General features: G+C 42.4%; 1 protein-coding gene across 3 annotated transcripts in view; it reads right to left on the bottom strand.

Annotated features, from left to right (window-relative positions):
* The window catches only part of AGAP2 (ArfGAP with GTPase domain, ankyrin repeat and PH domain 2), a 423211-nt gene that overhangs the window by 252966 nt on the left and 144254 nt on the right, over nucleotides 1-25991 (bottom strand). For 2 of the 3 annotated variants that reach the window (XM_077483648.1, XM_077483647.1), the window contains exon 1: nucleotides 14624-17458. The exons of the other annotated variant lie outside the window; for it this stretch is intronic. In XM_077483648.1, the coding sequence (XP_077339774.1) occupies nucleotides 14624-17429 (2806 nt within the window). In that variant the 5' untranslated portion in view covers nucleotides 17430-17458. Of the gene's footprint in view, nucleotides 1-14623; nucleotides 17459-25991 lie in introns of those variants that run through there. 3 annotated transcript variants of the gene reach the window in all.

A 25991-nucleotide genomic window follows, 5' to 3' on the forward strand; every position in this document is an offset into this window, starting at 1 on the left:
TTCCATGCAAATATGAACATCATGTTCTGATCTTTATTGGTGAATTTTATTTTGTATATAGAGTGTTTATGTGGTGAGTTTACACTTTTCATTGAACAGAGTTTGGATAACACAGGGTTAAACGGAAAGGTCATAAATTAACTGCACATTATCTGGACAGAATGCTTAGGGAGATAATGATGTGTTCCTGCTTAGGAGATGTATGTAAGCTTGGGGGGCTGCAAACTCTGCAGGGCTCCAACACACACTCGCTGCTATTCCAACCCTTCACATATTTCCACATAAACTTCCCTCCTGGCATTAAACTTTGCCAGATATTGTGCTCAGCTTACCACCCCAAAACTTATGCTCCTCCCTCAGCTCACCTCTCTCCCTGCATGTCTTGTGAGCAGAATAGCTGATCTACCCGTCAGCTAGACCTAGACCTGATCTAACCATCAGCTGGCTGTGATTGACAGGTAGATTGAAGAGGAAGCTGTCATGGATCCCCCTACTGGCAATGCCTGAATGGTCAGGTGTGCGGCACTTACTATTGTGAGCTGTGTCGGCAGCTGCTGGTGTAGCACCTGCCACACAGCTTGCATATTTCAAAGTCTTGCAGGACACGGCTGCTAATGGGAACTGAGTTCCTGTTGTGGAAAAAGTACAGGAACTCTATTCCCATGCGTTCCTGCAGGACTTGAGCCCTGCTTTGGGCCCAATTTGGACATTTTCACTTAGGGGTGTACTCACTTTTGTTGCCAGCAGTTTAGACATTAATGGCTGTGTGTTGAGTTATTTTGAGGGGACAGCAAATTGACACTGTTTTACAAACTGAACACTCACTCACTGGGTGTACTCACTTTTATATATCATAGTTTCTGGACTCTATAACTTTCCTACAGACTAAATAATATACACTGATTTGGGTTATTTTCACCAAATAAATGTAGCAGAATACATTTTGACCCAAATGAATGAAGAAAGATTATTTATTTACAAAACATGTTTTTGTTTTTTTCCCAAAATGTTAGTCTTTTTTTATTTATTAAGCAAATATTAAAAGTAGTGATAAAATACCACCAAACGAAAGCTCTGTTTGAGTGAAAAAAATGATAACAATTTCATATGGTTTCATATGGGTGCAGTGGTGAATGACTGTGCAATTGTCATTCAAAGTGAGACAGAGCTGAAAGCTGAAAACTGGCCTGGGCAGGAAGGGGGGTAAAAGTGTTCAGTATTGAAACGGTTAAAGATCATTGGCGCTATTTGTTGCTCATAAAACCCCTAGCAACCTCCAGAAGAACTCCAGTTGAGTAAAGCAGATCTAGATGATTTAACCAAAACAAACAGACATCGTTGAATTTAATGAACAATCAGAGTCGGTCTAAGGATAGGCACAAATTCCCTCTTTACAATATTCAGGTGATGACCATTAGAATAAAGTCTAAAATGATAAAAGACAAACTATTTTATCCTTCAAATGCCTCTCTTCACAGCATGCAGCCAAACAAGACATAAGCCCAAAGCGGCATAATGCTTAACTGACTGCTGTGAATAGTGAGAGAGGACAAGAGGATTAAATAATAGCTCGGGTAAAGCTACTCTTATGCCCCAGAGGCCTAGAAAAGCACTGTTTGTGGATGAGCATAAGAATACATAGCCATATCCAGGTTCTTCCTACCAAATAATGCTTTTTGAATACAATACCAGAAACAGCCTTTAATGTATGCATGGGGTACTATAATGCTCTCCATCATCTAGAGTAACTATCTATTTCAGCATGCCAGCCAATGGGCAAGAATATCCTTGACACTTGCTAGACAATAGGTTTACAACTACACCCTCTAAATAAATAAAACACTTGAACCTAGGGGCAGTGTCTGTATATCTCATCACTGTTTAAAAGCAGTGCCAAGTCTCAGTGACTCCTGTGGTTCTTCTCCTTACCTTCCTGACTAGTGCTAGAACCAATGGTCTGGCCCCAAGAAGGATCTGAAGCCCAGGAGCTGATTGTTTCAGCCCCTGGCCTTTAGATACTTCTGCAAATCAATTCATAACACGCCGTAGAAGCAATGTAAACACAGTGGATTTGATTTACTAAAGCTGGAGGGTGCAAAATCTGGTGCAACTGTGTATGGTAGCCAATCAGTTGCTAACTTTAGCATGCTTTGTAAAAAAAAAAAAAAAATGGAAGCTGATTGGTTTTTAAGCAGAGCTGCACCAGATTTTACTCTCTCCAGTTTTATTAAATCAACCTCACTGTGTTCCGATAGAGTAGGAGGGGGTTAGACCCTCTGTCATGTTTGTGAACTTGTTCACCTCTCTATGAAATGATGACCATTGTTATTGAGAACAAAAGTAAAGGGTTATCCGACATTTTGGTGTTGTGCTTAGAACAAGAGGGAATTTGTGCCTATCGTTGCACCGACTCTGATTGTTCAATAAATTCAATGCTGTCTATTTGTTTATCTTCCATTGGGGATATCTTCAATTGGGGATATCCCCATTGGGGAATGGGGATGCCTGTTTTAGAAAGAGAATAATTCTTCTCACTTTGGTAAATTTCCTCAACCTTCATGTTGAATCTCTGGGACAGGAAGTAAAGGGATATTAGGTTGAACTTCCTGACCTGTTAGACACCAGTACATCATATGTGAAAAACTGTAACCTCTGGTCAACACAACATTGGCATTTCAATCAGGCTAGTAGAAAGCAATTCACCTTAATTAAACATACACACCAGCTGAACACCCAGTACCAGATTTTAAAAGACAGGACTATGGAAACTAGTTATCCAGGTTTATTTAATAAAACTAAAATATATAAAGTTGGACAAATTGCAGAACTGCATAATAAGCGGTCACCTGTATCATGTTCAGGCATCCCCTTGAAGCCCTCAGACCTAGCCAATTAGAGGTACGGTAATTATGAAAATCCTATTACTTGAAAGCATCTTCATGGCATTTGTTGGCCTTATTGGCCAAAAGGAAAGTGTGGGAGGGTGTAGGTAAGTTCACTACAAAAACAGAATGTCCATATGGGAGCTTTCTTGGCTCTCAGAGATCAGTCATGCTGCCAATTTAGCATATGCGTATGAAAAACTGATGCCCATTCTATTAGATTACTGAAAGAGAAATGTTGACTGGTAGCTACAGATAAATGCACAATGCATTTGGATTTTTTTTTTTTAAGTACAATTGTGATTTAGACAACAATCTGCTTATGAAATGTTTTCTTCTAGATTCTAGCTACAGGATATGGTGATATGTTTTAAAAAATCGGATGCATTACATAAAGTAGCACAGGGAACTGTTACTTAAGTAAGGTATTTAATGGTAATTAAAAATTTTATTTTTAGTTTATTTTTTATTATTTTACTAGCATGCTAATGAGAGGGGAGAGAACCAGTGAATGCAAACTTTAGGTTTGCAGGTTAAGCTTTAAGATCTATTGTTTCAATAAATGTACACATTATACATACATAACAATGAGAAGACTAAAGCCTGGTACCCACTATGCGTTTTTTTTTGTTCAATACAGCTGAATTAATAAAAAAAAAAAAAAAAAAAACTGAGGAGTTCGTTGTATTAACTATCCAATGTTAATATAGCAATCTTCCTGCTGTGCTATTGTGTTCTGATAGGGGGACTGACTAGAACACACCGGTCGGCGTTCTCAGCCATTGGCTGCTAGCTCAGATCGGATGCCTGTTTTCCAGCATGCCTGTTCAACAGAAGCAGATGTGTACCAGGCTTAATGGAAAGAAACCTTTTAAGCAAACCTATCAGGAAAGAGATACAGGTGCTGCAATTGCTGGCTTCTTATAGAAAATGGCAATTGTCTATTGTCACACCCAACAAGTGTGCAGACAGTGAAGGCAATACTCCTGACTCACATAGGTCTTAGCCCTTGTACACACAGTCGGAGAATCTGTCGGAATGAGTCTTATCGGACCGTGTCATCAGATAATCCGACTGTGTGTGGTATGCATCGGACTGATTCCGTCCGAATCTCCGTCCGACCCAATTTTCCAACATGTTGGAAATATTTCCCCGACCAACTGGGCTGGACGGACCTAATCCGATCATGTGTAGAGCATTTTCATCGGACCAAGTGCCACGCATGCTCAGATCAAATTCCTACATCAAAGCTATTGGCTACTAGCCTGAATGTAGTCCCATCGTAACGAAATTACATCATCACGTTCTGAAAGATCGGATTTTTCGCCAACTTGGCCCAACCGTGTGTATGCAACAGTTTCGGACACAATCCGTCGGACTAAATCCGACGGGCAAAATCCGACGGATTTGGTTGGCAAAATCTCCGACCGTGTGTACGTGGGCTTAGTGATTCTCAAAGTGCGAAAGTTTTTTCCACTTTTAACAGGAAAGGAGAGATCTCTGGACTTGTGTACCATTAAGGATGTATACATCATGCAAGCAACTGATCCGCTGGAATTCAGAGCAGCAATGGGAAAATAGTGAGCAGCAAATCCTTAATTAGGATAATTAAGATCAATATGACCATTGCTCCTTCTCAGCATGTTAGCATAACTTCTGTACAAATCTAAATCATGAACTAATAGGAGAAGGCATAGACATAGCCAGTAGCAGACAAAGTCAGCAAGGGGCTCCTATACACAAATGATATTTGGGCCTATTAATAATATTGTAATGACAAGTAACGTAAACAGTACATTGTGGTTCACTGAATTGTGAGCTGTAATGATCTTTGAAAAAGAAGTCATTTTAAGCAAAATCTCTGAACAAAAATGTATACGTTTGTTTGAAAATTGTACATTTTTGGGAGAAAATTATGATGAGATAAAATAGCATTTTGAGTAAAAATAACTCATCCATTTTAGTGACTTGACCCTAATATGTCATTGTCACAAATCACTGTACTGTAACAGCACATTATACTGCATAATGCCATTACAGCAAATTGCGTAAATTGCGCTGTAATACCAAATTAGAGCAACTACATGTGATATCACCTAGCAAGAGTCTACAAACTAGAATAGAACATTGTATCTTTGTATCATTGTATTGTATATTGTATTGCATCTTCTCAGAGGACAGAGACTGTGATAACACATTATATTATCCAGCAGAAACATATTATGCTGCAAAAGCTGTTTATATTAAAATGATCAGTATTCAGCTCCCACCATCGCTTCTAATGTGGTGCCCCCAAATTCAGCCACCATCAGACCCCTCCCCCCTAAGTTTCTCTCAAATGAATTTATCAGATTTATACTCCTCCCTAATAAAGGCCCCTTAAAAACACTGGTGTTCAGCGTGGGGGGGGGGGGGGGGGGGTAACATTTTACTGACCACCAATGCAATGGGAACTGGCTCCCAATGTAAAAGTGGCATTTACACTGGCTATGTATGTAATGGGGGCATTTATACTGCCCACCAATTTAACAGGGGCATTTTCTTTCACCACTATTATATTGGGGGCATAGGCATGCACACAGGATGTGCGGGATGTGCCTGGGCACACCCTAATCTCTTGTCCACACCTGGAGTATGCTATCCAGTTCTGGGCACCAGTCCTCAGGAAGGATATACTGGAAATGGAGTACAAAGAAGGGCAACAAAGCAAATGTAGCCCCCTGCTCCTAATGGGCAGACGCTATTATTTTTCAAATTTAGTTGTCTGAAGTTATAGTTGGCTCAGACTAATTTTCTCAAAGTTCTGGTTTCTGTGCCAGTCCAGCTGGGTTGCACTGGTTCCCACTTGACCGTAGGTGTTGCTGTCACTGCCGGTAGGTGTGGAATTTCAGCAGCCTGGATGTATTGAATACCACCTCTTGCTCGGAAATAGCTCAGTGGGAGTGGTTTCCCTGCTGTGCATTCTGGGAGAGAGTATTTAAGGTACTGACACCTTTTTTGGTGGTTCGTTTTCCGGGGTCCACTATCCCGACCTCATGGCCCTCCTGGCCTGGGGTCTGTGTCGTATGGACCTGCGCCTCGGGGCCGACTGGTCCGAGGCTCTGCAACTGAGATTGTAGGCCCACAGCAGTCTTGGGGCTTACTGATCCAGGGGTGGTCCTGTGCTGTCTTGCCTGCGGGGAGAAGCCAAAAAAACTGGAGGATCCAGGGGAGGACTTTTCTAGTAGAGGACACAACATATTAGCGCAAGGCTGGTGTCTCTGGAGGAGCCTGGAAACTCAGTTGGAGGACGCAAGTTGATCAATACCCATACAGTATCGCGGGGTCGGCTGAAATAATCTGGTACTGTATGGTAGTTCTTTATTACTCTCAAGATTTCTAAGTTCAATTGACAAGTCTGTGGCAGAGACTTTGTTGAGCATCTCATCGCTGCTAGGTCAAGTGAGAGGGGCCTATCCGATGGTTGCTGGATCCAGTCTGTGGAGCTGTTTGCCCTCTGAATCTGATTAATATCTCAAACCCGCAATTACGAGGTGCCTGAACTCCCCTTTATCCTTTGACCCTCTATTGAAGGACTTTTGTGCTATTCCTGAATAAATATTTAAAAAAAAGGACTAAGTGTCGGATTCGTCATCATTTGGGCTACTTTCCAACGGGACCTCTGTGACATAGAAGCGAGCAGGTGAGGTAACGGTAAGCCCAAATAAAACCAGCAGCTACTTCAGAGGTTAGTGCTACACTAATAAAGGGTCTGGAGGTTATGAGGAAAGGTTGAGAAAACTGAACTTTGCTCTCTGGAGAAGAGAAGCTCGAGAGGGGATATGATTTCAATTTACAAATACCACAATGGTGACCCCACAATAGGGATAAAACTTTTTTGTAGAAGGGAGTTTAACTAGGCTCGTGGCCACTCATTAAAATTAGAAGAAAAGAGGTTTAACCTTAAACTACGTAGAGGATTCTTTACTGTAAGAGTGGCAAGGATGTGGAATTCCTTTCCACAGGCGGTGGTCTCAGCGGGGAGCATTGATAGTTTCAAAAAACTATTAGATAAGCACCTGAACGACCACAACATACAAGGATATACAATGTAATACTGACATATAATCACACACATAGGTTGGTCTTGATGGACTTGTGTCTTTTTCAACCTCACCTACTATGTAACTATGTAATCACCCCATACATATTAGCATTATCACTCTGTGTGCCAGTGGGAAGATAGGAAAGATCTCCCTCTTACTGGCTCTGCCATAAGGGAACTTGGTAGTGTGGTACATACTTCTCTTTTACTGTGCCGGCAGGGAGATCAATGTTTTTTTCCAGTCTATATATATGTAGACACACACGCATGTGTTTTTGCATGCATGTGTTAATGCAATAGGCTGCACACACCTTTGATTGGGGGCCTGGTGCTCAGTGTAAATTCCCCTATTGCAGTGATGGTCAGTGTAAATTCCCATGTTACAGTGGTGATCTGTATTCATTTTTTCACCCTCTTATTGTAGGGTGACCAGATGTCCCTGGTTTCAAGGACAGTCCCCAGATTGAGGACACTGTCCCCGGACCAATTCTGTCCCCGGTTTTGTCCCCGGATATGACTTCAACAGGAGCTGGGGCAATTTTCAAAGACAGTCAGTGCAGGATAAAAAAAAAAAAATCTGAATTATACCCCCCGACCCCCCCCCCGCTCCTACTAGCTTAGGGGGTGTATTTTTCCATTATCTGTGTCCCTTTCTGATGATGATGTGTTAGTCAGAGCGGATTTCTTCAGTTTCCGGCACATGCCCATTCAGCTCCGCTTCCATGTTCTTCTGCCTTGGCTCAAATCCTGGCAGCCATCTGCCTGCTTATCTCCTTGCCTTCCCCGGCTGAGTCATTTTCCTCCGCTGCCCACCCAGTAGTAGCCGGGGCCTGGAGAGTGAGACCTGTGAGGCTATGAGGCAGGCAGGGGCGGCAACGGGCAGAGAGAGACAGCTGAGTTCTGCCCATTGCCGTGCTTTGGGGGCGTCTGTGAATAGACTACATTGCACTGTGTCTGTCTCTCTGGCATAATGGATGGTATCAGAACTCACAGGCAGCGGAGGGCACTTACCCTGTTTCCTTGAAAATAAGACCTAGCATGATTGTCGGTGATGGCTGCAATATAAGCCCTACCCCCCAAATAAGCCCTAGTTAAAGTCCTTGTAGGTCTTATTTTCAGGGTAGGGCTTATTTTCAGGGAAACAGGGTATGGCTTATTTGGGGGGTAGGGCTTATATTGCAGCCATCACCGACAATCACGCTAGGTCTTATTTTTGGGGAAACGGGATATTGGTCATAAGTTAACAAAATCAGCACCCAGCAGCCATGTTATGTGACACGCTGTGACAGAGCCAGACAGAGCCATGATTGAGTGCCTGCTGCCTGTGAGTTATTATAATGCCAATGATCTTAACCAGTTGCTGATCGCCTGATAGCAGATCTACTGCTACAGGGTGGTCGCACTGCGCAGGATCACGTATATACGTGATCCTGCATTTCTGGGTATCAGAACCAATCAGCGGATCTGGCGGACTCATCTAGTGGTCTGCCTATGTAAACAAGGTAGTTGGCCATTCTGTCAGTGTCGAAGACATTGATCCTGTGTTCCTGCAAACAGGTACAGGGATCTATGTCTTTCCTTAGTAAAAGCACCTCCCCCCACAGTGAGAAAACACTTGTTAGGCACACATTTAACCCATTGATTGCCCTAGAGGTTATCCCCTTCCCAGCCAGTGTCATTAGTACAGTGACAGTACATATTTTTAGCACTGATCACTGTATTAGTGTCACTGGTTCCCACAAAGTGTCAAAAGTGTCACTAATGCCGCGTACACACGAGCGGAATGTCAGACAGAAAAAGTCAGACAGAATCTTTTCATCGTATATTCCGATCGTGTGTGGGCCTCATCGGATTTTTTAATTTTAAATTCTGACGGACCTAGAAATAGAACATGTTCTAAATATTTCCGACTGAACCAATTCCTATCAGAAAAACCGCTTGTCTGTATGCTATTCCAACGGACCAAAAATGATGCATGCTCTGAAGCAAGTACGAGACGGAAGTTATTGGCTACTGGCTATTGAACTTCCTTTTTCTAGTCCAGTCATACGTGTTGTACGTCACCGCGTTCCAGACGGTCAGACTTTGGTGTGATTGTGTGTAGGCAAGACAGTTTCAGCGGAACTCTTTAAGAACTCTGTTGGAAAAACCATCGGAGTTTATTCCGACGGGAAAACCGGTAATGTCTTTGCGGCATTAGTGTCCAATTTGTCCACCTCAATATCGCAATCCCGCTATGAGTCGCTGATTGCTGCCATTACTAGTAAAAAAAAAAGTATGTCCCCGGATTTCATTTTAAAAATCTGGTCACCTTATCTTATTGGTTGGCATAAATGTCATTACATTGGTGTTCAGCCTGAATATATTGCAGCTTACCAGTCCTTAGATGTAATGGCTGCATTTTTTTTCCCTTAAATAATACCTAAAGGCAAAACTATTTTCGTTTTGGATAGAGTGGAGGAATTAGAACACCTGCCAGTTGTTATTGCTGTCTGTGGCCCTGTTAAGGAAATTCACCCTCTCTATTTTCCTGTTTACCATTATCACTGAAAGTACAAGAAAATCCCAAATTTTAGTTTGCCCCTAGAACAGACAGATCTATATCTATCTATCTATCTATCTATCTATCTATCTATCTATCTATATATATATATATATATATATATATATATATATATATATATATATATATCTATCATAGTTTGTGGACTCTATAACTTTCCTACAGACTGAATAATATATACCGACTTGAGTTTTTTTTCACCAAAGAAATATAGCAGTATACATTTTGGCCTACATTTATGAAGAAGGATTATTTAATTGCAAAATGTTATAACAGAAACGAAGAAAAACTTTTTTTTTTCTTTTTTTTCATTTGTTTTTATGTGAAAAAAAATGATAAAAATGTCATATAGGTACAGGGTTGCATGACAGCGCAATTGTCATTCAAAGTGTGACAGCACTGAAAGCTTAAAAATTGGCCCGGGCAGGAAGAGGGTAAAAGTGTCCAGCATTGAAGTGGTTAACTGGCAATTGCTCAGTCATGCAACACTGTGCGCAAATTAAATTTACATCATTTTCTCACACATATACAGCTATCTTTTGGTGGTATTTAATCACTACTAGTTTTTTTTATTTTTGCTATATAAACTAAAAAATACAGAAAAATAAAAAAAACAAGTTTCTGTTGTAAAATTTTGCAAATAGATTTCTTTCTTCATAAATTTAAGCCAAAATGTGGTCTGCTATCTTTCTTTGCTGAAAAAAAAAAATCAAAATCAGTGTATATTATTTTGTTTGTGTGAAAGTTATTGAGTCTACAAACTATAGTATATATATTTGAAAACTGATTAGTTCTGATGTACTGACAGCTCATTTCTTGAGAGTAGATATATCTACATTTTTTTTTTTCTGCAATAATAGTATAAACTCATGCGCATGCAATTGAAAACCTAATGTATGGTACAGACCTATTTCTGAAAAAAAGATATACAGTGGTGTGAAAAAGTGTTTGCCCCCTTCCTCATTTCCTGTTCCTTTGCATGTTTGTCACACTTAAGTGTTTCGGAACATCAAACCAATTTAAACAATAGTCAAGGACAACACAAGTAAACACAAAATGCAATTTGTAAATGAAGGTGTTTATTATTAAAGGTGAAAAAAAATCCAAACCATCATGGCCCTGTGTGAAAAAGTGATTGCCCCCCTTGTTAAAACATACTATAACTGTGGTTGTCCACACCTGAGTTCAATTTCTCTAGCCACACCCAGGCCTGATTATTGCCACACCTGTTCACAATCAAGGCATCACTTAAATAGGAGCTGCTTGACACAGTAAGGTCCACCAGAAGATCCTTAAAAGCTACACATCATGCCGAGACCCAAAGAAATTCAGGAACAATTGAGAAAGAAAGTAATTGAGATCTATCAGTCTGGAAAGGGTTATAAAGCCATTTCCAAAGCTTTGGGAATCCAGCGAACCACAGTGAGAGCCATTATCCACAAATGGCGAAGACATGGAACAGTGGTGAACCTTCCCAGGAGTGGCCGGCCGCCCAAAATTACCCCAAGAGCGCAGCGACGACTCATCCAAGAGGTCACAAAAGACCCCACAACAACGTCCAAGGAACTGCAGGCCTCACTTGCCTCAGTTAAGGTCAGCGTTCATGCCTCCACCATCAGGAAAAGACTGGGCAAAAATGGCCTGCATGGCAGAGTTCCAAGGAGAAAACCACTGCTGAGCAAAAAGAACATCAAAGCTCGTCTCAATTTCTCCACAACACATCTTGATGATCCCCAAGACTTTTGGGACAACATTCTGTGGACCGATGAGACAAAAGTGGAACTCTTTGGAAGGTGTGTGTCCAAGTATATCTGGCGTAGAAGGAACACTGCATTTCAGAAAAAGAACATTATACCAACAGTAAAATATGGTGGTGGTAGTGTGATGGTCTGGGGCTGTTTTGCTGCTTCAGGACCTGGAAGACTTGCCGTGATAAAAGGAACTATGAATTCTGCTGTCTACCAAGAGATCCTGAAGGAGAATGTCCGACCATCTGTTTGTGTACTCAAGCTGAAACGAACTTGGGTTCTGCAGCAGGACAATGATCCTAAACACACCAGCAAGTCCACCACCGAATGGCTGAAGAAAAACAAAATTAAGACTTTGGAGTGGCCTAGCCAAAGTCCTGACCTGAATCCTATTGAGATGTTGTGGTATGACCTTAAAAAGGCCGTTCATGCTCAAAAACCCTCTAATGTAACTGAATTAGGACAATTCTGCAAAGATGAGTGGGCCAAAATTCCTCCAGGACGCTGTAAAAGCCTCATTGCACGTTATCGCAAACGCTTGGTTGCAGTTGTTGCTGCTAAGGGTGGCCCAACCAGTTATTAGGTTTAGGGGGCAATCACTTTTTCACACAGGGCCATGATGGTTTGGATTTTTTTTTCACCTTTAATAATAAACACCTTCATTTACAAATTGCATTTTGTGTTTACTTGTGTTGTCCTTGACTATTGTTTAAATTGGTTTGATGTTCCGAAACACTTAAGTGTGACAAACATGCAAAGGAACAGGAAATGAGGAAGGGGGCAAACACTTTTTCACACCACTGTACCTGTTTTAGCATTTAAAGCTGAACTCCAGACAAACAGCTAAATACACACGAGAAACATACAAATGGGGACAGAAAGTATTCAGACCCCCTTAATTATTATTCACTCTTTATTATATTGCAGCCATTTGCTAAAATCATTAAAGTTCATATTTTTCCTCAATAATGTGCACACAGCACCCCATATTGACAGAAAAACACAGAATTGTTGACATTTTTGCAGATTTATTAAAAAAGAAAAACTGAAATATCACATGGTCCTAGGTATTCAGACCCTTGTCGTGACACTCATATATTTAACTCAGGTGCTGTCCATTTCTTCTGATCATCCTTGAGATGGTTCTACACCTTCCTTTGAGTCCAGTTGTGTTTGATTATACTGATTGGACTTGATAAGAAAAGCCACACACCTGTCTATATAAGACCCTTACAGCTCACAGTGCATGTCAGAGCAAATGAGAATCATGAGGTCAAAGGAATTGCTTGAAGAGCTCAGAGACAGAATTGTGGCAAGGCACAGATCTGGTCAAGGTTATAAAAAAATTTCTGCTGCACTTAAGGTTCCTAAGAGCACAGTGGCCTCCATAATCCTTAAATGGAAGATGTTTCAGATGACTAGAACCCTTCCTAGAGGTGGCCGTCCGGCCAAACTGAGCTATTGTGGGAGAAGAGCCTTGGAGAGAGAGGTAAAGAAGAACCCAAAGATCACTGTGGCTGAGCTCCAGAGATGCAGTTGAGAGATGGTAGAAAGTTGTAGAAAGTCAACCATCACTGCAGCCCTCCACCAGTCAGGGCTTTATGGCACAGTGGCCCGACGGAAGCCTCTCCTCAGTGCAAGACACATGAAAGCCTGCACCGAGTTTGCTAACAAAACACCTGAAGGACTCCAAGATGGTGAGAGATAAGTTTCTCTGGTCTGATGAGACTAAGATAGAACTTTCTGGCCTTCATTCTAAGCAGTATGTGTGGAGAAAACCAGGCACTGCTCATCACCTGTCCAATATAGTCCCAAGAGGGAAGCATGGTGGTGGCAGCATCATGCAGTGGGGGTGTTTTTCAGCTGCAGGGACAGGACGACTGGTTGCAATCAAGGGAAAGATGAATGCGGCCAAGTACAGGGATATCCTGGATGAAAAACTTCTCCAGAGTGCTCAGCACCACAGACTGGGCCAAGGGTTTCCCTTCCAACAAGACAATGACCCTAAGAACACAGCTAAAATAACGAAGGAGTGGCTTCACAACAACTCCGTGACTATTCTTGAATGGGCCAGGCAGAACCCTGACGTAAACACAATTGAGCATCTCTGGAGAGACCTAAAAATGGCTTTCCACCAACGTTTACCATCCAACCTGACAGAACAGAAGAGGATCTGCAAGGAGGAATGGCAGAGGATCCCCAAATCCAGGTGTGAAAAACTTGTTGCATCTTTCCCAAAAAGACTCATGGCTGTATTAGATCAAAAGGGTGCTTCTACTAAATACTGAGCAAAGGGTCTGAATACTTAGGACCGTGTGATATTTCAGTTTTTCTTTTTTAATAAATCTGCAAAAATGCCAACAATTCTGTGTTTTTCTGTCAAAACTAACTTTAATGACTTTAGCAAATGGCTTCAATATAACAAAGAGTGAAAAATATAAGGGGGTCTGAATACTTTCCGTCCCCACTGTATGTGAGACCTGCTTTACCTGCCAAGAATTTCAACTTCTGTCCATCGAGTGCTAAAATTTACATAGTTCTGCCCCATAGCACGTCCCTAACTAGCTGTAGCCCTGATCTTTATCAGCAGTGGTTTCACTTTCACTCACAGATCCCCCCACCCCCCATCCTTTGATTGGACAGTGAAAAGAGAAGCAGCACACTGAGGAGTTCATCTGTGCTACCCCCTCCTATCCGTATGCCCTGCAGCATACGTGATTGGCTCCTTGTGCTGATCCCACCACTCCCTGCCTCCCAAGCTCAACTGTACAGACTGCAAGAGGCCAATACTAAGTCAAATGCAGGCTCGGCTTACATTTAAAAATACATTTAATAACGTATTAATGATATCAGAGCTGCATTTATTTATGCCATTTATATCTGCCAGGAATTCAGCTTTAACATACATAATAGAGCACTTCTATGTACATGACAACAGGAGAAAATAATTGCGGATTGATATGTTTTAATTCCCTATGTATGGGGAGGTTATGCTTATTGTATGTCTGGAAGAAAATTGTTAATGTATAAGAAGATTTAGAAGGTCACAGCGATAAACCGCTTTTATAAAGTGTGCTCCTGGGTAAATTTTGTAAAACTTTAAGAAGATTAAAACAATACAATAAACACTAAATACGATATAATAAATATCAAAACAATAAACAGCTTATATCACTTATAGAGGATGCAGCTCTAAGAGAAAGCGATTTGCATAAAAAGTAATGTGATACAAACCTTTTGTAAAATATATTCATAATGAATATATAGATTGTATATGACTTTTAACCAAACAAAAATTTTTTAAAGCAAGCTATTAGTAAAAGATTATAGGAAAAAAGATACTTACTTTCAAAATCTCTTTCATCTCCAGGACTTAATCCACTAGGGGAGACGGTAGAGGCCACAGTAGACTTGGTGAAGATCCCACTAATGAACTTCAGCATCTTCCTGTCCCTAGCTGCAGATGTCTTGGCCTTGTCCCCAGTAGGAGATGCTCCCTCCTTCCCTAGTTTCTTCAAATCTTCAGGTAGAAGGTCTAGGTCACTGTTGTCCACTGTCCTGCTTTTTCCCTTTCTAAATGCTTTGGGGTCACATGAGGATGGAGACAACAGGTTTTTTCCACCCCCCGAAAGTTTTGGAGTCTCTGCTCTTGGGCTGCTTTTTGTGGAGGACTTTGAACGACTTTTACTTCCTTCATTTTCAGGCCAGGACAATCGGTTGGAGCCACTTTTTTGGCTTAGACTTTTTTCACGAGGCTCAGATTTTTCCACTTGACTTTTAGAGGCCTTGGTGAGTTTGAGAATTCTACTGCCTTTTTCTTTACATGGTGTTAATAGAACAGGAGTGATTTTTACTTGCTCAGGAGGCCCAGACAATCCTGCTAATCCTATTATTGGAGTACCTGGAGCTTTGGTCTTGCTATCCATTTGGGAGTTGTTCTTCTGAGATTCTCCAGACCTGTCTGGACTGATTAAGAGGGACACAGTCACTGGTGCTTCACGATATGGTGTTCCAGGTTGACAGGGTACAGGCAGAAGTGGACTGGATGGAGAGCTGAAGGAATATCTGGGCCCAGAAAAAAAAGTAGGACTTGAATGCTGCCGAGGGCTTCCGCTAAGCCGATTTGGAGAATTCTGAAGAAAGTAGTCAGAGGTGACACTAGTACTGATCCACATAGCATTCTGCCTGTGAAACAATCTTTCCTGACGCTTACTCTTTCCAGGATCGTCGCTGTCTGGGGTGAGATCTTCCTCCTCACCATGCAAAGAGGTGGATACATCACCACAGGGTGAAACGGACACAACAAGCGTTGATTCTCTAGTCTTTTGTGTGGTTGATGATAGCTTACTGGGGCTTGAAGTTTTGTTTTCTATCAAGGTAACGGGCCTATCACTAGTTGCTTTGCCACCTGGAGATTTAGTCCCAATATTCTGTGCTCTGGCACCTGGATATGTCCCTGTACCAGTCACTGGAGCTTTTGTAGTAGATGAAGGTTTATTTCTAGGGGCTGGTGTTGGTACCGTGTCACAAGATAAAGTCACTGGTTTAGTAATAATACTTGGGGCTTTAACTGGTGTGACAGTTGTTGCTCCAGTAGGTACAGTTTTGGATGCAGTAACAGGTGGTTTTGCTCCAGGGTATGTGCCAGTATCTCCACTTTTTGTTGCTTTGCTCCCTGTAGACTCTTCGCTACCTGCCCCTGCAGTTGCTGTCTTAGCTCCTCTTGCAGCAGTTCTCGCAGCAATTATTTTGGCCTCACTAGGCTTTGCAGCAATTACAGGGGCTCCTCCAGATCGGGATGCAGAAAACAATGCTGATGCAGTGCGGGCAGCACTTATTGGAGGAGCTGTAACACGGGGTATGCTGGATGACACTACACTTGGTTTGTCAATATTTTCAGAAACTTTGATAGGCTTCTCCGTAGAAACTGGTAAAGCACTTGAGTGTGGTGGCGAGTCAGATGATACAGCTGGTACCTTTATTGCCTTTAAGCTGCGACGGGTAATTCTAGATTCAGTAACTGGTTTCTCAGGGCTGACACCCTCAGTGATTCTGGCACCAGACACTGGTGTTAAAGGACTGCATATTAAATCCCTGGACACATCAGTATCCAGTGCTGGTCTTCTGATGAGAGATCCTCGAATTACCCGCACTTCTCCAAAGCGAAATTCCCTTTGACTAAATGGCACTGGAGCACTAGCTGTTCTGGTGTCTTTCATTGCTGGTGCTGGAGCTCCTGAAGATTTGGTGTTTTGCGCAGAAGGTTCTCCACTGCTTGGTGCACCTGTGCGATTGTCTCCCTGTACTGAAGCTGCATTACTTGCTGCGTGAGAACTCTTTTGATCCTGTTTCTGAGTTGTAGCACTTGATGACCCTGTGTCCTTATCAGTAGGTGCTGGTACTGGAATACTAGATGCCATAGTATTACTCTTTACCTCTTTGGGAATTGAAGGTTGAGATTTCCCAGTGGCTCCCGATGTTTCAGTTGCTAATGGCGTTGGTTTCTTTGTTGTACATTCTGCACTGGCAACTGTACTAGAGCAAACTTCTTGAGGCGAGTGACTCATAATACTTGATGTCTCAGGGGTCGTTGCTGTTTCTATTGTAGTGCCATTGATATTAGCTGAAGCATTTCCTTCTCCCGGTAGTGAAGACGATATATCGCTTTTGTGTTTGGCCCCCATTTCCAAACCTGAGGAACTGGCAATTCCTGTGGCCTTCTCTTTAAGCACCGTAGCAGTACTATGTGCACATTCTGCTTGCGTTGGAACCAATGTTTCAGCTTCAGATGGAACAGATTTTGAAGGAACTGGTGGTGGTGCATTGTTAGTACCTGAAGTCACCTTTGCTGTAACACCTGTCTCCACGCTGCTGTTAATCACAGGTAAACTGGCTTCTGTGGTGGACCTTTCTTTTCCTCCACTCACCCCGGAACCAGAAGAGGGCCCTCCCCATGCCCAGACATCAGAAAATTCCCTATCCAGGGATAGGCAATGTGCCAATCCAGGGGTGCTTCCAAGAGAGGGGGTGTCATGTCTTCGGTATACCTCAGTGCTCTCAGATCTTTTGTCCTCTCCTACAGCCTCTAATTTGACTAGGGTCAATGAGATGTGGTAGGTGGTCCTGCGCTGAAGGGTGGCTCCTCTGCTCATGGGTCCCCTGAGTGAGCAGCTTGCAAGGATAGCACGGGCTGCAGAATAGTCTGCCTGGTGAAAGACGGTGCTGGTCTAAAATCAGCTCAGCATATCCATCATCTGATGAACCACCTCCTCTCTACACAGGTGTCCCCACAACATATATCCGATGCACTGACAGAAAGCACACACCCAGAAATGACAGCAACCGGCTATCTGCAAATAATGCACAGCAACAGAGGGAGACAGCAACCGTTCAGAGGTGAGACCTCATTGTTAAAAAGCATCACTGCACTGGCTCAGTACTGCATAAGGCACTGATGCTGCTGCTTCCGAGAGCTCCTTTGTAATTCAGTCCCATTGTTTTCCAGGTAAAATGTTAGGTGGCCAGGTGACACCATAATCTTCTGTGTCCTCCACAAGAACAAGATGCTTGCAGTTTCTTCAATGCAGCAGCAGTCCCTGAATTACATGCAGGTTACAGTGATTGGAGACAGGCTTGTCACAGATATCCATTCACAGAGACACAGCCAGCTATTCTTCTGCCTCCTCCAGCGTTCGAGCTGCCGTTTAAAAGGAGCACTTCAATTTTGCATCTCATAGGAAGAGTTTGTAAAGGAGGGGGCTAGGAAGTGGTGTAATCGCAGAATAATATGCCACCCAAGCGTGTTATAAAGACTAGCAGGACTCACTATTCATGGTATAGGAATAGGAGGAGCTGTGATTGCTGCTTGTTACACCCACACCAGAACCTGGGTACTCAGGATTGTGTGATTTATAGATCAGCATTTCAGCTTATTATAAAAAATGGAGGAAGTACATTTTCAGACCATTTTTAACACTTTCTGTCATTTTAATTCAATTAAAAATGTAATTCATTAATTGGTTTGAAAACTAATTTGACAATATATCAGCCTAATCCCACCCTCCGTTCAGTCATATTGCTATTACTCCAAGCAAATCTTTTGTAGGGCTACAGAACATCTGCTAGTGGCTGCAGCACTACATGTCCCTGCAAGCCCAGCCAGTTAGCACCTACAAGATCATGAAAGCCATTAGATTATTTTAAAACAAAAGATTTAAAGCTAAATTGAACTTTCAGAATTTTTTTAGGCTCTATCAGCACCTATGCAGATGTGACATTGCACGTGCATTTTTGCGCCTTGATCTTTAAGGGCAGTCCATTCATTTTAGTAAGCTGCCCTATGCGTGAAAAGAGAATGAAAGAAGTGCAAGAACCTTTTTTTAAATTTGCATTGCACTAAAATGCATGATATTTTGATAGCATGTGTTTTGGTGTGCGAAACTGCATGCACGTTAGCAAGGTCCGATAGAGTGCTATTAAGAATTAAAAGGTATGTGTTTTTTGTGTGTTGTGGGAATGTCTGCCTGCATTCTGCCTGCATCGCACAAATGTGAACCTAGCCTAAGAGGCTTAATTAACTAAATTAACAGTTGTAATCAGCCTAAAGTGATTCGAAACCTTACAGTAAAAAAAACAGAAAAAAAAAACATGACATACTTACATGCTCTGTACAATGGTTTTGCACAGAGTAATCCCTATCCTCCTCTTCTGGTGTGCGCCACAGGCACTCCTGGCCAGGGCAAGTGGTGGGCACGAAGAGCGGCTGACCTGGGCACTATGGTATCACGTGGGGTGGGGGGGACAAGAGATGAGAGGGAGTGTATTTGTGCTGTAAGGGGGAATTGGGGGGGGGGGCTTCAGGGGGTAAGAATTGTTCTAGGGGAAATGGGGGGGAGTGAGGGTGCTAGGAATAATGATTCAGGGGGATTTTTGTTGGGGGGGGTGTTGGAAGAGGATTTGTGCTGGGTGGGAATATTTGGGGGTCTGTGCTAGAAAAGGTGATATGGTAAAGGGGAAGGGAATTTGTGCTTGTAGGAGAGCATTTTATTCGAGGGGGGGAGGGTATTTGTGCTAGGAGGGGGATGTGGAGTAGGGGGAGAGGATGTGTACTCGGAGGGGAAATTTGAGGCGGGCTTGTGCTAGGAGGGGTGATTTTTTTTTCAGGAATGGGGGGAAATGTGTGCTGGGGAGATTTGGGGGGGTAGAGGGGGTGATTTCAGCAGGGAGGTTATCAATCTGCCCTGTGAGGAGGGAAAGCACAGAGAGTGTGGCTCAGTCCCACCCCCAACTCCCTCCTCACTGGCTGTGATTGACAGCAGTGAGAGCCAAACGCTCCTCGCTCCCTCATAGGATTTGATTGTCAGCAATGGCTCCAACTGCTGTATCTCAGCCAATCAGGAGAGTCCTGAGAGAGTCGCTGCTGTCTGCACAGCACTGAATCAAGATCAGGCTCAGGCAAATATAAGAGGTGTAGAGAATACATTAAAGCGGTTGGCTGAATGTTTTTTTTTATCATCATTCATTCTATGCATGAAGGTAAAAAACCTTCAGTGTGCAGCTCCCCCCCGCTAATACTTACCTGAGCCGATCCGCATCCAGCAATGTGCACAAGAGCAGAGGCTCTCCCGGGACTCTCTTTCCCGATTGGCTTAGATATAGCAGTGGATGGCATTGGCTCCCACTGCTGTCAATCACAGCCAGTAAGGAGGGGGTGAGACTGAGCATGCATGAGTGACTCTGCAAAAGGGAGAAGACATAAGCACTGGCAGGGGACCCTTGAAGAGGAGGATCAGGGCTGCTCTGTGCAAAATTATTGCACAGAGTAGGTAAGTATGATGTGTTTATTATTTTAAAGGGAAAAAAAGGCTTTAGAACCACTGTAAAAAAAAAACTAGTGTTTGTTAACCCCCCAAAATATGGATTGACCTGAATTTCACCAGTGCACTAAAACGCATATCAACGTCAAGTCAGCGCAGTAAAATGCAAATAAATGGATGGAAATGTACAGGCATTTTCCCTGCATTTTATCGCAAGTCAGTGTGAATTCAGCCTTAATGTGTTACAAATGCAGCGGTCATTAACATACGACTAGTTTCATCCCATTCATGTCTTGATGCCCTGGTGAGTTGCATTAAAGCAAGCATACACAAATAGAAACCTTCCCTATACCCAACCCTAAACTCACAATTGATCCAGAGGAAAACAAAAAGATCCTAGTATGATCCAGTTTGCGCCAACAGGAGAAAAAGAATCATTCCTGATTCCACGGGAGGCCATCGCATATTGCCTGGATCATCTACCCCGGTGCTAATATCTATAAATATATGCATCCAGTTATATTTTGTGCATTTAGGAAATAATTTAGACTGTTTTAAACCATTTACCGAGCTGGCCAGAACCAGCTCAGTAGTCATCTCTGGCACTGGCCATTATCTGGTTGAGCAATGGAGGCCAACGGAAGGGTCAGACAATGGGGGCCAACAGATCTGAGGGAGAAGGCTATAGGCAGGCTATAAAGCCTCATTTGATCATTACTGTCTTCTTTGTGATAAGACAACCCAAGGATTCTCTTTGATAGTCATACACAGGAATTCTTGTGCCATCCAGGCATTCCAGTTTACTATTTATTTATATACTTATATAGTTTATGACCAAAGCTAGGCTGAAAGTTTACAAGATGGTCATGAGTCTTTTTTGCTATTGGAATCAATTCTGTTATGCTGTATGTGGTTGCTAATAGGTGAATCCTGTTTAAACGTTGGGTATCCCTACACTGTGTGAATTAATAGAAACACACAGCCCACAGCCTAGGATGGTAAGTCATTTGCCTACTCCTTCCTCCACCTTCTCCCCGCTCTTCTCCAAGCTAACAGAGTGGTTGAAGACTGCATCTACTGTTAACTCATTTTTGTGAAGACTGGAAGTTCAAGGAAACATCAATGAAATAGCAGTAGCCAGAAACATTAAAAATTGTAAACTGCAAGTTCTGGGGTAAGAATTTTAACAAATAACTTACTGGGGAATGTTTATTATAACATGCTCAAAATTTTAAGCTATAAAACGATGAAGGTTTATTATTACTTGAATTTTTTATTTTTTAATAAAGTGTACCTTTACATACTGCATTAATCTCCCAAATGTCTAAAGCCGCGTACACACGGGCAGACTGTATGGCCAACTTAGTCCGTCAGACAATCCGACGGACAGTCCGTCCTACTTTCGAATGAACGGACTTGACCACACACGGATGCACAAACAGTCCGTCAAAAGCTTGCGCGATGACGTGTACAGCACGTACGACGGGACTAGAAATAGGAAGTCCAATACACAGCAATGCAACCTTTCGCCGTGTAAATCCTTTCTGAGCATGCGCCATACTTAGTCCGTCAAACTAGCCTACTCACGAGCGGACTGTCCGCTGAAACCAAAGTTGGACGGACAATATTACGGAAATTCCGAAATACTTAGTCCGCCAGACTGCACGCTGAAAAAGTCAGCTGAAGCCCACACACGAGCGGACTATCCGCTGAAATGTGTTTCGACGGACTAAGTTGGCCAGACAGTCCGTGTGTACGCGGCTTATGATAAAGATCACTAATGCTGCGTACACACGATCAGAATTCCAGCCAGATAAAGACGGATGAGAGCTTTTCATCGGAAAATGCGACCGTGTGTATGCTCCATCGGAATTTAGCTGTCTGAATTTCCGCCAGCCAAAAATTGATAGCATGTTCTCAATTTTCCCAACGGAAAAACTTTCTATCAGAAATTCCGATCATGTACATGCAATTCCGACACGCCAAAAATCACGAATGCTCAGGTTCAACTACGAGACAGAAGCTATTGGCTACTGGCTATTGAACTTCCTTTTTCTAGTACCGTCGTATGTGTTGTACGTCACCGCGTTCTAAACAATCGGAATTTGGTGTGACCGTGTGTAGGCAAGACAGCTTGAGCAGAATTCTGTCAGGAAAACCATCAAAGCTTTTTCCGACGAGAATTCCAATCGTGTGTATGCGGCATAAGAGGGACTGCATACCAGTTTGCTAACTGAGCTTTGCAACAAGGGATGCTTTCAGTTGGTGTGCTCGGTCCTCATTCACCTTTGCCATAAATGAAGCTTTTGCTACATTACTTAGTTGCAGATATAAAATGTTTCTATAGGAACCACAGTCCTCGGTTGCTGCCCTCGGATGCTAAAGCACTTTGAAATTGGTCACGTACAGTAAAGCATAATGCTACAGAAAATTAGTATTGCACAATTGCAGGGCTATGTTAAAAAGCAAAACATGTGTGATTAGACTCTGATGGAAGCACCCATACAACAGATTATGTTGGTCATACTAGTTATAGAGCAGTGGTCCATTTTCACCACCCAGATCTAGTATGTATACATTGCAAGCCCATTCATACAGGTGTTGTGCTGCTTGTCAGATTCCATTTCTTCTGTACAATGCTAAATGTTGTGTATGGCCAGTTCGGTTCTGCCTATACCTAATACCAACCCATGGCTTTAATACTTACTGCAGCAGGAGCTTCAATTCCAAATAGATCAAGGCTGGGCTTTATAGCCTAGGAATGGGTTAAAACATGCACCTCTCAAAAATTAATGGAAATTGAGGAAGTGATGCTGAAACCTGACAGACTTTTCTGTTTTCTTAATTTTACCTCTTTATTCAGTTGTCATGACAACCAGAGTGCTGAAAGTGTTGCAAACAGCAGGAATAATTAACCATAGGGGTGTTACACACTCTAATGGAGGAAATGCGTAGTAGTTGGGATTCAGAATGGAGAGGATGTCTCATGCAAGCATAAAGGATGCCAATATGCCATTTGTTAGACTATTAATGGGCTGTGTCACCTGCCTTTTCTGTTCATCAGTCCAAAATAATCTACAGTACTCTATTGGTTAAACAGTCCGACCTCCCAGGAATCTGGTGCATTCACGTAGTCACACATTATTACTAACATTTGTATTTTTAACCTCTTTCCACCTGCCTTTCTCAGCCCCTTAAGATGAACTTATGCTGGAGGCATTTCCAGGGCTTCCCGGTCATGTGATCACTCTAATTGGCTGTCACAGTTATCACATGATCTTACTGGCATCATTTTTTGGTATGTGATTAGGAGCTGTGGGTGACAATGCAGTCACTGTGCTGGGGGTAAGCAACTGAGTGCACTACCAATACAAATTAGGGTATGCTTATATGTGGCAAAACAGACCACCTCTGTCTTGTGTGGGAAGGGATTAAGCATTAAATTAAGACTAGAGGCATAATTTATTTTTTTGGATAGAGTAAGGGAGAGTTATAGCTCTGTGAGCTTTGTTTTTGACATATGGGCCCCATTGGGGAAATTTCTCATCCCATAGCCAAAACAGGAGGTAAAGGTAAATCTCTACAGAACAGGCAGTAAATCTCCCTAAAGGGGACACAGGCACGCTATCAAAAATGTTTTAAATGTTGTCTCTAGTTAAACTTTAATGCTAAGAATATGAATACGTATGGTCGGGTCTCCATTGCCAGTACAGAGGCTGCCAGTCACAAGCATAGTTCTATGCACACCGACAACACATGGTCATTCTAGGGCAGCCATTCTCAACCTTTTCAACGTAGAGGAACCTTTGAAATAACTTTCTGGTCTCCGGGAACCCCGCTAGAAAATTACTATATCTACAACTCATGATACATTAATGTAATGACCAGTGCTTCTGACACACGTAGAAGAATTACCCCCTCAACAGCTAAAAAAGATCAATGATGTCTGACAGGCAAGAATTGCCCTTAGCAAACTCTGGAGGAACCCTAGGGTTCCATGAAACATTAGTTGGGAAACTCTGGTCTAGAGGATGTCTTTTTAGAATTATTTTCTGACTAACTTGAAACAGAAGGGATCGGGATACCTCAAACAATAACAAAAAATATTAGGAGGATAGCTCCTCATTAATCTTCTCTAAGCAGCCTTTCTTGTGGGTAACAGGAGATGACAAGTATATCGAGGACTATGTAAGAGCACTCCCAATCCATATAGCATCCTCTGACACTTAGTTCCCTTCTAGCACATGCACACCCAGGAGTCCACAGCAAGGTCTTTACTCACAATATCCCAGGAGCTGTCTGCCACAAAGAATCCACAGGTAGATCCCCAGTGAGGGAGAGAAAAGATCATTTGCCAAACCTGGACTTCAGGATGATGCCTTCCAGCAAAAAAAATCTTTAGTGGTCTTCTCCAGGCCCTCAGCCCAGCACATGCTGAGGCCCAAATTTAATTGTCTTCCAAGGGCTACACTTACAGGGGAATTGGAACCCTCTCTGGAGGGGAAAGAACACTCTGAAAAGGCCTCTAAAACATTTATCATATGCTTAGACACATTCTGGACATCTCCTTCCAGGGATGGGCTTAGACATGATAAACATTCATATGATTCACCATAGCCTATATTCTGGAAACTTCTTCCAGAAGCAAGTGAGAGAAATCAAACACCCAGCTTGGAAACCTTCATAAGACAAAAACATAATAGATCACTGCTCCACTCACCACAGTGAAGCCTAAAAATACTAAACTTAGCCTAGCAATTTAACAAGAGGAGGGTGCTACATGTTATTTGTAAAAACAATATTTACAGCCAGGTGCCATGTTTTTCTCTCTCATTGGCTTTTCATGCTGAAAATGTGTATCTGTTAAAGCTGAATTCCAGGAAAACAGCTAAATATACAGATGGTATACATATCGGGTAGCTCTTTTATCAGCCAATGGATTTTCTTTTTTGTCCATTCAGTCCTGAGATATACACAGTTATGACACACAGCATAGCCCTTACAGGTCTTGTCCTTCCCTCCAGCCTGTGACTGAACAGTAACAAGTGGAATTGTAGATTGATAAATTGATCATCTCTCTGTCTTTTAGCTCCCTCCTCTTGTGAGCATACACATTGTAAGCACATGAGTATGCTACCTCTCCTTCTGCCAGTTTAAGTTGTGCTGTACAGTAGACTATAGGAGGGCAATGCTAGACCAAACACAGGTCATTACACTGCTCGCATTAAAAAAACGACATGAAATTATGCATTAATAAATTGTATTGCAATAATAGTAATATTTCTAGGCCCACTCTCCCCCATCTACTTGGATCTACAGGGTTTATAAACCTTCCTACCTGCACCTTGTGTTATTTACCAGCATAAGATGTACATTGATCATGTAGTTCAGTGGTGTCATTTGTTGACCTGTACGCAGTCTATAGTAGAATAAATCTTCACATTCCTTTGTCAACAATTTCTGTTTGTATTCAAACATGACACATGTGTCATGGCACTGCACAGGTTAATGCATGACCTCTCCCTGTAGTCCAAGAACTGACACTGCCTGTAGAGAAATTCCATATCCCACAATCCCTGATTAGATCTGACACAGCCACAAACAGGCAAGGCATCACCCTACTATGTTTTCATAACATTAGCAACCCCACATTTGTGATGCAACACAGAGTGGATAGCTAGGCATGGATTTGACTGCTGCCTGACCCCAAACATATACTCGTCTTGACCCTTTGGTGAATAGGGACAAGCTAAGTAAATTAATACATGGACCTAGAAGCTGTGTCAGGACAGGTCATCTAGCGCCCAGGGTAAAGATGCCAAACTGCGCCCCTCCCCCATTCATGATGTGCAAGCTTAGGGGATCCTACACCCAGCAGTTACTCACTTGTTAAAATCA

Source organism: Lithobates pipiens, unplaced genomic scaffold (assembly GCF_037356315.1).
Source record: "Lithobates pipiens isolate NorthernLeopardFrog02 unplaced genomic scaffold, aLitPip1_a1.2 Scaffold_16, whole genome shotgun sequence".
Classification (NCBI taxonomy): Eukaryota; Metazoa; Chordata; class Amphibia; order Anura; family Ranidae; genus Lithobates; species Lithobates pipiens.